At 40.6% G+C, this 12,284-nt stretch overlaps 1 protein-coding gene across 1 annotated transcript; it reads right to left on the bottom strand.

Annotated features, from left to right (window-relative positions):
* Positions 1-467: 467 nt before the first annotated feature.
* ACTA2 (actin alpha 2, smooth muscle) lies at positions 468-11,847 on the bottom strand. Its single transcript, XM_009677837.2, has 9 exons — positions 11,616-11,847; positions 8,646-8,817; positions 6,776-6,904; positions 5,081-5,191; positions 4,522-4,606; positions 4,267-4,428; positions 3,819-4,010; positions 2,688-2,869; positions 468-1,887 (listed from the first exon to the last, which is right to left on the bottom strand). The coding sequence occupies exons 2-9, from the start codon at positions 8,772-8,774 to the stop codon at positions 1,744-1,746; spliced, it is 1,134 nt and encodes a 377-aa protein (XP_009676132.1). The 5' UTR covers positions 8,775-8,817; positions 11,616-11,847; the 3' UTR covers positions 468-1,743.
* Positions 11,848-12,284: the final 437 nt, after the last annotated feature.

Here is a 12,284-nt window from a genome sequence, read left to right as displayed (position 1 = left end):
CGCTGTTGAAGTAATGCTGCTTTGTCACTGGTGGCATTAATTGTCTCCTGAGAATTACAGGATTTTAAGTGTTTGGCTTTTCCTGACTTCCAGCTATGTACATCTCTTTAACTGCTTCAGTGGATTTCCATTATATGTAGTAGAGGCAAATAAGTTAGCTTCGGTGATTTGTCGTGCTCCCCGTGCTCCCCCATTCCATCTTTGTATAGTTCTGGTTTCTGCTATGTCATTAAACAGAAATCTTACTTAGGAAAACACAAGTCCTTTACCTGAGAGCTGACCCCCATCACATCCTGGCATAGCAGAGATGCATCAGACTCCCTTGGAGGAATATGCCTTCTGCCAGCAACCCTCTCGCAGAATCTCCTACTTGATTTCAAGTTCTGCTCCTGAAAGGAACTCCCGAGATCTATAAAGAGTTAGATTTAAAAGATCGCTCTAGAGTTAGAAGGAAGAAGCATACAAAGTAATTTGCTCTTATAAGAGTTTATTCAGAATCTGCTCTGATAACCTAAATGACATGTACATTAAATAAGGTTAGTGTGAAGACGTTTGGAACATATACTAACCCTCAGAAGTTGGACAAGATCTGGAACCTAGGAGTTATGCAGACATGGTAAGTAAGAGGTGCTGTTGCAGAGACCTTACAGTCTGAAAGATAAGGAGGAACAGGCAAGTGAGGTAAACTGTTGGGTCTGAGGAAAGGAAAGTGGGTACCAAAAAATAAATAGCAGCCTGGATCCTGAATTCTAATGAATGTAGATTGCAGCAATTTCCTTAGAACTGGACTTCTTCAGCTCCCTCTCAGTGAATTCTTTATTTATATATACTTTTAAGACAGTAATAGTGGCTTCAGCTTCTACACATGTATTTCTAGTTTAGCATCAGTTTCAATGTGTTAAGGTAATTAACGGAATCAGAAAATCACAGAAAAAGAAAATAGTCTAAAATCATTTTATCTATCTGTCTGCTTTGATTACATTACCCCAAAAAAATAGTTCAAAAGAGAAAATATATTAAGCCAGCTTAATTATGCTTTAGGCCTTGCCAGAAATCACAACATTAAAAATAATAGGTCTGCACTCACCCTGAGGGCATATAATAACCAAGTCATGTGTTCAGTCTAATGGCAGAGCATGGTCATACCCCTGAAGGAGCAGGTTTCGTTTCTTTAAAGAGGAAGCACTGAACTGCTGTAATATGCATCATACACCTCTGGGCGACACTTACACTAAAAGAATTGGCTTTTCCAGCGTGACAGCTGTGAATTAAGAAGTGATGTGGATACATAATTATTTCTGGATAGACCAGGTGCAAAGCAGGGTGCATGTGCTCATCTTGATATCAGTCAGCTGCTCTGCACCTTTGATGCTGCCCAGAACTTTGGAAAAATCAAGATTGGGTCTGTTTTCAGACAAGAATGTTTAGCGATAGCTGAGCGTTTTCTAACATTCATATCATTGAACAAAACATACCACTTTTTCTATGAAGCCCAGCATAGTGTAGTAACAAATTCATGCCACAAGATGGAGCTTTACACCATTTGTAATGGAGTCTCCACCTGCATGTCTCTTTTGTAAAATAGGAGCAGCAATTTTGTAGCATATTTAAAATTTATTCAAAAAATACATAGTATCCAATTAATCAGAGTCATTATGATGAAGGATTTATGGAATGAAGTTATAAGAATGTATTTTCCTGAATACATTCACAGTAATACACTAAACAGACGTATCAAGCAATTTAAAAGCATTTGCGGTGAACAATGGATGGGCCTGCTTCATCATATTCCTGTTTGCTGATCCACATCTGCTGGAAAGTAGACAGGGAGGCAAGAATAGAACCTCCAATCCAGACGGAGTATTTACGTTCAGGAGGAGCAATAATCTGTTTAAGAAACAAGGAGTCAAATACAACCTTCCACTGTGAATAAAATACATTTGTTAAGCAAAATTACTAAAGTAGCTTTATTTGATGTCAATGAAAACACTTTATCTGTATTCTAGTGTTATCCCTTGCACTACAGTTAGCCATTGCTGCAAGCAATAAAGTTTAAAAGTTTATATTTTAAGTCTGGGACTTAAATTCTCTATGTCTCTGACTGACTCAGCCTACCCAGCAAGGGTAGTGCATTTGTGCATTCGTGACTGGCAATTAGAAAAGGGGAGATTTTTAGTCTGGAAACATGTAATGATAGGCAGGAGAGCTTGGAAAAATAAGTGCCTATGGAATATTCTTGTTGATATAGCCAATAAAATGTTTGCAAAGCAGGGATGGAGAGTGTGAGGCACCAGTAAGAAGACCAGCTTAACAGCGGCTCTTTCTTCAATGAACCTGTAGACCAAGGACAAAATCAGCATTTCCTCTCTCTCTCATCTCCATACTTCAGCCTAAAAGAGCTAAAGAAACTTACTGAAGCCCCAGAGGAAAGTTTATGCTTCTGATTCCACACTGTCCTTGGTCCTCATTAGGGCAGTTTTGCAGAATTCAGCATGAATAAGGAAATGAAAAGAGAGAAGCCTGTCTCTTACTAGCAACAAAGTTACCTGGGGTGATTATTTGCAAGAACATACACCACTGATTAAAAATATCTACAAAGCAATTTGATGAGTGTTGCCATTTTTCATTAGATTTTTGACAACTTCGTACATGCCAACTCAGACAGTCTACAAATAATTGCACTGTACCTTGATCTTCATAGTGCTGGGAGCAAGAGCAGTTATTTCCTTCTGCATCCGGTCAGCAATGCCTGGGTACATTGTAGTGCCTCCAGACAGCACATTGTTGGCATAAAGATCCTTTCTGATATCTATGTCGCACTTCATGATGCTGTTGTAAGTAGTTTCATGAATGCCAGCAGACTCCATGCCTGGGCAAGTTAGAGCAGAACACTTAGGAAGCAACTCCATACAGAGACTTAAAATTGTTAACACAGAGCCAACAACATGAAGTAAAGGGTCCCTTTAGAAGATGCCAGTCTTCAGCTGCTGTGGAAAACTGAAAAGTCATTCCGCAACTGCCTAAGTTATTTACTTAGGAGTTCCCTGGGGTACAGTCCTCCTCCCCTCCTGGCACACATAACTCCTCTCTAAAAAGAAAGCTAGGGGAAGGGGGTGGAATAGTAGAGTCCACTAGGCTCTTGCAGACAACCTCAGATGGCCTAAGAATTCCTTATATGGTTCTGGAATCAATTTTTTTCTTTATTTTTTTTTTTTTAATTGAACCAGCTCAGAGACAAAACAGTCAAAATATGTCCTAATACCTCTAAGTATGCAACTACTTTATTTCTGAGCTGAAATTCTGCCCATTGGCAGAACCTACACTGGATTCCTATGTGACCTCATTGCAAGCCTGCCTTCAAGGCAGTTGATTAGCATGGCATTAAGTTGACTTTGCTTTGCAAATGTGAAGCACCATGGATTTGAGATTCAGAGCAGTCTTTTGGAAGAATAAAAGTAGTGCTCCCCCACCCCCTGCAAGCACATTTGAACTACAATCCTCCCACTGTTTAGAAAAGTGGCTCTGCAGCCATATTTCTCAGGGTAGCTGACTACATAACATACAAAATGGTGTGGGCCCAAAGCCGGAAGCAAGGAATAAACATTTAGGTTTTATTTTGGGAAAGCATTTTGCCTTACTGTTTGACATGAAGTTCCTTCCACCATATTAATAGTGCTGTTCTAAAATATTATTTTGCAATGGGCCGTAGGACATACTCATGTAAGTCTAAGTGAGCTAGTAATGGGAAGGAATCAAAAGGAACGAGAGATGTGATATTTATGAGCAATTTACCAAGGCAGAATAATCATTCAACCTACCAATGAAAGACGGCTGGAAGAGGGTCTCTGGGCAGCGGAAGCGTTCATTTCCAATAGTGATCACCTGACCATCAGGAAGCTCATAGCTTTTTTCCAGAGAGGAGGACGAGGCAGCAGTGGCCATCTCATTTTCAAAGTCCAGGGCCACGTAACACAGCTTTTCCTTGATGTCACGGACAATTTCACGCTCCGCTGTTGAGAGGATTCAGTCTTTAGAATGGCATTCAGCGAGGACCCAGACATTTTGATACAGGTTGTTCCCTTTCATTCTCCAGCACCCTCCCCATTTTTTAAAAGAAATCCTCTGCAAGATTTGCAGGGCAAGTACAACTTTCCTGTTGGATTCCTTCTTTTTTCTAAGCAACTGTAGAACTACCACTACTTCTAAGGCCGTTAGAAGCATTACACATTAAATAATGCTCCTCCTCGATTTGCCCTATGTCCTTACCAGTGGTCACAAAGGAATAGCCACGTTCTGTCAGGATTTTCATGAGGTAGTCTGTCAGATCACGGCCTGCCAGATCCAGACGCATGATGGCATGCGGCAAGGCATAGCCTTCGTAAATTGGCACATTGTGGGTGACACCATCCCCAGAGTCGAGCACAATCCCTTTGAGAAGATAACACAAATCATTCATTCTCAGATGCACATGAACATACTTAACTACTTAGAATGCCTGTGCCACCTTTCCCAGAGGCCTACCTGTGGTACGTCCAGAAGCGTAGAGGGACAGAACTGCTTGAATAGCTACGTACATGGCCGGTACATTGAAAGTCTCAAACATGATCTGAAATGCAGTTAAAATAGTTACGTTAACAATAGGGTTTGTAGTTTAGAGTTGAAACAATATACTGAAAGAGAGGGAAAAGACAAGATTTTTCACATTTCTTGATGGCCAGTAATAGCAAGGAAGGAAAAACACATTTAAATCTAAAAATATCTGTTCTTTAAGGCATCTCTGTATATCTGGCCTGTACCTATGATGTATGAATACAGACACGTGCACACGTTAAACATAATTTTGTAATAGGCCTGGGCCTTAAAAAGGATCAGGATAACAGCTTGGACAGACCTATGTTCTCACATCCAAAACTGATTCAAAAAGAGTATGCAAATTTGACAGATGGTCACTGTGCACTATTTCACCCTCCACAACTCAGAGATGTAGAGAATTGGACAGTCAAGCTGGCATAACTGTAACGATCAAGTTCACATCCTGCTGAATTCACAGAACTGGAATTATTCTGTAGCATGAGCTTACCTGGGTCATTTTCTCTCGATTGGCTTTGGGATTCAGCGGTGCTTCAGTCAGCAGAGTCGGATGTTCTTCAGGTGCAACACGGAGCTCATTATAGAAAGAGTGATGCCAGATCTGCGGACAATGGCAGAAGCCAAAGGAAAGAAACACCATCACCAACAGCTCAAAATCACTTCCAGCCAGGTATTGTACTCCAGCATTCCACTGCCTACTAGAGAGAGGTTACTGATGTTTCACATGCAGTTGGTCTTACTGCCTTCATAGAGATTACGAAAGTGACTGGAAAAAGAAAATCACTATCCTCAGGTTTTACTGCTAGTAATGTATTACTTTTTAAAAGACACATAGGTTAATGAAAATAAATATACTATTCTTACAGTAGAAGAGACAGAGCAGGACAGATTTGATTGCAGCAAGGCTATTTCACTCTACCTTGCTCTTCAAATATAATATGAAAATGTGAGTGAATCCTGGTTCTGTCTGGATTCTTTTTCTCCATCCTGGCCTTCTGCTGATTTACATACATCAAGGGAACTGTCTTATTTCAGGTAAAAAAATGAAAATCCATGAGCCAATAGCATTAGGATGCAAGTGTACAAATGCATTTTGTTTTCCATCTTTTTAAACAAACTCTCAAGAAGCAATATCAATACTGACTGGAAGTGAAACAGTTTCCCAGCATCCCTTAAAAGATGTTTATTCGAGAACATGCAGAGACTCCGGCAGTAGAGTTCTACAGATGATGGGTCTGTTGAAGACAGTTCCTTTTGGTTTGTAGAGATCAGGCCAAGAATTCATAATAAGAAATTAAAGCAAATGTTTTGTGGGGCTAAAAGTCAACATATGTTTATCACCTCCTCATTGCTAACTCATATTCTTATCAGTCATAAAAAACAGGCCAAGAGTGCTGCAACGAGGAAGTTAACACACCAGTAAGAAGTAAACCATATGAGAGTTTCTAAATATCAAAACAAGTTTGTTAAACTTGCTTTCAAGCTGGTGGCGATTGCACAGTAGTTTGTTGGTTACGCCTCTGAAAGATTTTGCTATCTTCCCGAACAAAGCCTATGATGCTATGAGAATCAGTAAGTCCTATGTGGCTCCACACTCTTCTGCAGTGTGTTGTGCTGCCCTGACCATTCTGAACAGCTCTAGTTCCACAGCACAACATTAACTAGAGATACCATCTTATTTATTTCAGCAGTAAAGCCTATCACAAGACACATGGCTCTGGAAGCCTTTCATCCAAATATCATATCTGAAATAGATTCATTTCATTTTAGTATTGCCAGTCTTTCAAATGTTAAAACGTACCTCTGTCAACAGTGCCTTTCACATCAAAATTACAGACATGCTTCAGAGTTTTGCAAGAACAGAGATACCTTCTTCAATTCCATTTCCTCACTAGCAAATTGAGGATATTCCTACTTTTTGCTTTACAATAGTTAGCAAAGACGTATAGCTCAGACTGGAGGAAGAAAATGCCTAACAACTATTTTGATGTATTCCTAGTGATACTTCAGCTTTAGATGCATGTTAACCTTTGCTAGTCTGGCTTCAGTTGTTAACATGCTTCTGACTAAACTATATTTGATAGCATGACACTTTGATCTACGGTTTCCTGGGTAATCTGTGAACATGAGGTTCAACTAGGCCTGTTTACCAGTGATAAACATCATTTTTTCAATGCTGAAATACCTTCTCCATGTCATCCCAGTTTGTAATGATGCCATGTTCTATGGGGTACTTCAAGGTCAGGATTCCTCTCTTGCTTTGAGCCTCATCGCCTACATAGCTGTCTTTTTGACCCATGCCAACCATCACGCCCTATAAAATGACACAAATGGAGTTAGTCTCTCAGGAAGAGGTGTAGCAAAGTAGCTAAAACATTAGCTGTGAGATAGCCCCAGTTGCCAATGGCAGTAGTTACAAAATACTTTACAAAAGCTAATGACTGCAGAATTACTTATTGTTCTTCAATTTCCAAAATTAGATTTTTAGTTAACTTAAACCTCTGGAGTTCATGCTTGTACTACCATTTAAGCAAGCAGCACAAGTGCAATGTTAAATTCATCAAGATAATGCAGAACAAGAGGGTTGTCTTAATGATCGTTATTGTTTAGGGATGAACCGTCCGCTAAAGTATCATAAAGTGGAGTTAAAGTGGAAAGCAAAGTTGTGCCTTCTAACAGTCAGGAGTAAGCAATATACACTTTACATTTCCCAAAGTTTGAATTTCAGTGTTTCTTAATCTTGTTTTATTTTTGAACACTAACATATTGTCCTTGGAGATAAAAAGCAATTTAAATCTACTGCTATAGGCTTCATTTTAGGTACTTTTGTGGATCCTGTAGTGGTGCATGGACCAGAAGTCAAAAACTGCTTTGGCTATGCTGTAGTCTGTTACTACATGACAGTCAGAAATACTAGCAAAAATAAATGTATACGAGGATGCTTTAACTGCATTATGCTCTTATCAGAATTTAGTCATTACGTGCTCCAAACCTGGTCTTCTCTAAATTGTCCTGTCTTGAAAAGAGGCAATTTATAATAGGATGATTTATAATAGGATGATCTTTCCATCAGGGGTCTAATGCCACCTGTGATTTGTGGTCAGGAGAGGTTCTAGAAATCTGCAGTATTTTTTTCCCATCGTGACTGTGTGGATTTTTTTTGAATAATTAATACCATTCACACTGTCTACAGAAAATGGTATTTGATTATTTTTTTAATTATGGTAATGCCCAGAGGCCTCAGTTACACCTCCTGCCCTAGGTCCTATACTGAAAGGCACACATATCTCCTACCCTGAAGAGCTTAAAATGTACTTCCTACGTTTATAAGTTCCACCCATATTAAAACCAGTTAACCTGTTTTCATTTCACCAGGTCCTTGGATGGCATAGAAACAATAGGTGGATCTTAAAACAGAGCAGCCAATTTCATTTTTTGTGGCCTAGTCAAACTCCTCTTGTTCATGCTAATGATGATCTGGCTCAAAACTCTCTACATTTAATGTCTCAGGATTTTGTAAACTAATAAAATAGGCTGGAATGCATCATAGACTCCACTGCTAACCTTGAAGCTACAGAAACTCAACTCTAGACAAGTGCTCATTTGCGATACAGCTAAATGAATCAAGTCTGGAAGAAAAACCAACAGAAAGCCAACTGAAAAAACGTCCTTCCTTCCTTATTCTCTCCACATCATCTATCATCAACTTTTATGGTAGTCAAAATTTCCAGATACTTCTCTGTACGGCTTGTTTGTCTTTTAAACTAGCTTTACTCAACAAATTCTCCAGGTGACCTAAAATTAAAGGGCAGGGAGAAGAGGGTATAGAGGGGAATGAAAAATTTTAGGATTCTGTTGCCAAGGAAAAAGACGTGGTTGGACTCAGATGAGTACACTGCTGGACTCATTTTGCCTGGAGACACTGTATTACATAGACTGCTCAGGACTGGGCTAGCCCCAGACACAGGAGAGGGTGAATCTGGGATGGAGACCTGGGCACAGGGCAGCAAGGCCTTCTAGAAGCCCAATATGGAATAATCAAACCAGTTCATTACCTGGTGCCTGGGACGACCTACAATGGAAGGGAAAACTGCTCTTGGAGCATCATCCCCAGCAAAGCCAGCTTTACAAAGCCCCGAGCCGTTGTCACAAACAAGGGCAGTGCTGTCCTCTTCCTCGCACATCTTCTATGTTAATGTCCTCAGGCCCTCCTGAGAGGAAACAGCCCTACAAAAACAGCAGGAAAAGAATAAAAAACACACCCAAGGTACCAGAACCACTCTTCTTGAAGACAGAGATTGCTGTATAAAAGGGACCAGGACTAGCAAGGAGAGCTATGGCCCTGGTTTGGCGGGAACAAGGCCGGTGGGGCACAGGAGGGAAGAAGCTTCCTTTTGAAAGTGTAAGAGTTTTTGACCATGTCAGCAGGAGGGGTGTACACATGAGAGCTTGAATTCAAGGGGACTCCAAAGGAGACTTCCAGTCCTGCTGCATGGAGAGACAGACCATTAGCAAACGTTATCTAAATAGGAAATGTTTATCTAAATTTGGTCAAAAAAATCCACTGCTGGGGCAGGGAAAATAAATAAAAGAATGCTGGACTGACAGCTGCAAAAACACAGATCCCTTTACATCAGATTCAACATAAGGTGCCTCACTTTTCTATCATCCTGACCAGAGTTCTGGCCCATGTGGAAAGCCTTTAAAGGTAAGAGCACTTCACCTTCGCCATTCAGTTTTGGGCTTCCCCAAGACAAACCACATTAAATACTAGTCAGTATTTTAGTGATACAGACATTAACCCACTGTGTCAAGATGGCCAATTACATTTACTTTTCCCCTTTCAAAAGAGAAGAGAGGTTCCTAATTGAAACAAAAAAAAAAAAAACACTTTTTCCAACCATCCTCTACCCTTTCAGAAAAAATATCCTGCCTTTAGAATCAAGCCAGGGAAGTATGTGTTTTAAAAACAGGCCATAGCATATGCTCCATCACCTTTTCAAACCAGCTAATAAACTGCATTTGTAAAATGGCAAAGCAATTTATGTTGGCTCCCTGACTCAGTAAAACAGAAATTGTTTTCCTCCTCAGGCAACAGAAGATAGCATGGGTAATAAAAATGCTTTGAAGGGTTTGTATTAAAGTCAGTTATAGAAACAATCACTGAATACCAAGACTTGAGAACTATTTGCCCACAGTTTATAGTGTGGTAGGGGAATCCCTTGACTAGTTCTGCGTGTAGAGTTCAGCAAACTACGATGTGTTAACAGCTAAAGGAGACAGCTTTGATCCACTCATCCAGCTGACTCCACAGGCAGTCACTAAAATTGTCTGCCACAGGAATGCTGGAAGTGCAGGACGAAGCAGGGACAGGGTCAGTGAGAGCCATGGCTGGTGAGAAAGGGAATACAGAAATCCTGTTTAGCCTCTACAACAGACAGAAGAAACATGGACAGTTCTCCCAAATCCTCCTTTTGAGATATGCTGTCACTCCACAGTCAGGCAGCCCAGGGACACGGCCACAGCACTGCTTCTGCAGGCTGCACGAGCATAGCTTACAGGAGATGCAGATAGGGAAATCCTAACCTGCAGCGCTCCAGGGATTTTATTGTTGTTACTGGGAACGGAGACTAGGATGCAGTTTTTCCATTTATTAAACTCTTGAGAAAATGGGCTCTTTAAGTTCAAACATTTACTCAATGGAGTACAATTGTTACCTAACGTGAATGAACAGACTGGTTTAGACAAACCATTTCCTAATTAGGAAATAGGCTTTTGAACCGTCTGTTTTTGGAACAGAGTTCAAGGTCAGGGGGTTTGCTCAAACCAATGCAGCTAATGCAATGCCAAAAATCACTTGGGGGAAGGAAAAGGAGGGGGCAGGAAAGGCTACATTTCTGAGCTTAGTGGACACAGAATGAAAACCATATTTAGTAATAAAGCACAAAAATTTGAAGAAATCAAAGCTGAATGATTTTAGACTGCCAAGGCATGCAACAGCAACATCCTACAGCAGCAAATCTCACTCACTACTGTGGAATAAAGGTATTTATATCCCAAAAGGTATAAAGGTATTTTTTCTCCCAAATAATTAATACAGTATTTAATCTCTTTTTTCTACCTGGTTTCCATCTAAAGATTACCAATCATCTCACCAAACTCCACAGCAACCCATTCAAAGAACTCCAGCCTCACAAGAAATACTTTGTGTAACTTGTCCCTTAACGAAACATTTGGCATTTTGCAGCACAGTAGTTTCATGCAAATAGAGACAAGGAGAAATACACAGGCATCCTCATTGTATCGGATTAGATACTGCTATTTCACAGAATCACAGAATCACAGAATCGTATAGGTTGGATGGGACCTCTGGAGATCATCTAGTCCAACCTCCCTGCTCAAGCAGGGTCCCCTAGAGCATATTGCCCAGGATCACATCCAGACGGGTTTTGAATATCTCCAGGGAAGGAGACTCCACTACCTCTCTGGGCAACCTGTTCCAATGCTCTGTCACCCTCACAGTGATTTCGCACGCCTCCCAGCTTTTTTACAGTCACATTCCCCAAAACACTTTCTTAAACACGTCACCTTACACTGAGCTAATAGCATCGAAGCAAAACTGCAGGAAACCCTACTACACAGCATGCAAATCCACCCCTTGCAGAATCCTGTTCTGTCCAAAACTAATACCCCAGGGTCACACCATTTCATTTGAACATGAGCGCAGCCTTAATTCCAGTAGTGCGATTACAAAGTCTTTATCTTCATATTATGGCTTGAGTGTTGGTGGAATCGGCAAAATCATGAGGTAGAACTTTATTTCCCTTTCAAAAGTGCTATGAAAATAAAGACAATGCAATATAGATATTACAAGCAATTCAACCCCAGATCAATTCATCTCTAATAAGAAGTGCATAAGCAGACTACAGCACAACAGTACATCCTCCTGAATAGCTTCCATTTGACCATATTTAATAGAAGTCCTCCAGAAATCTGCAAGTTGCTGTTGGTTCAGTGCCACTTACCCTAACAGTGCTTGGCTGGGGATAGCTGCTCTGGGATGGTGCACTGTGTATCTGAAAGCTCTGAGGTTATATAGCCCTTTCAGCTCTTCTCCTCCCACTAGCCTCCCAAACAAGGAGCAGAGACAGACAGAGACAGAGCTGAAGTCTCTAACAAAGCCATATAGGGACCTTATTACAAAAATCGCTAATCTGGGTGGCCACAGGCCCTGGGTCTCTTCCACTGCATTCCAGTGCAGAGCTCATGAAACAGGAGGAGACTTTCAGCTGTGTAAGATAAACACTTTAAAACTTCAGGAGAGCTGCTAAAATGCAACGAGACAGAACGTGCCCACCACAGCCACTCTCAGGCAGGAAGAGCACACGTTCAAACAAAAGAGGTCCAGGCCTCCATATTAACAACCAAGAGATAGAGTAAAAAACTGGAATAGCAGTCATTTATAATAGGGAAGGTGTTTTTAACAAAGCACTTGGCTTTCATTAAAGATGTCATTAAAGATCGTGACAAAGACAAAAACCGCTGCTGAATTTTGCTATGAATTTGCTTTACAGGCTTGATATTTTACTTTGTATGCTAAATAGCGCCTACAGGCTTAGGCATAATGAAGAGTACCTACTCTTGTGTAGGGGTGGAACAAAGTCTTGGCAGGTTGTGAAAATGTTCTGTTAAAA

This window comes from Struthio camelus, chromosome 7 (assembly GCF_040807025.1).
Source record: "Struthio camelus isolate bStrCam1 chromosome 7, bStrCam1.hap1, whole genome shotgun sequence".
Classification (NCBI taxonomy): Eukaryota; Metazoa; Chordata; class Aves; order Struthioniformes; family Struthionidae; genus Struthio; species Struthio camelus.
Note: the sequence above shows the minus strand (reverse complement) of the source record. Positions and strands in the feature narration are given on the sequence as shown.

What these genes read in the sequence shown, in the direction of transcription:
- ACTA2 (XM_009677837.2), bottom strand. Translation starts at nt 8,774, where the DNA reads ATGTGCGAGGAAGAGGACAGCACTGCCCTTGTTTGTGACAACGGCTCG. An exon ending in CGCTTCTGGACGTACCACAG is followed by an intron (nt 4,429 to 4,521) that starts GTAGGCCTCTGG and finishes ATCTTCTCAAAG; the next exon opens with GGATTGTGCTCGACTCTGGG. An exon ending in CCAGCACTATGAAGATCAAG is followed by an intron (nt 1,888 to 2,687) that starts GTACAGTGCAAT and finishes TTTCTTAAACAG; the next exon opens with ATTATTGCTCCTCCTGAACG.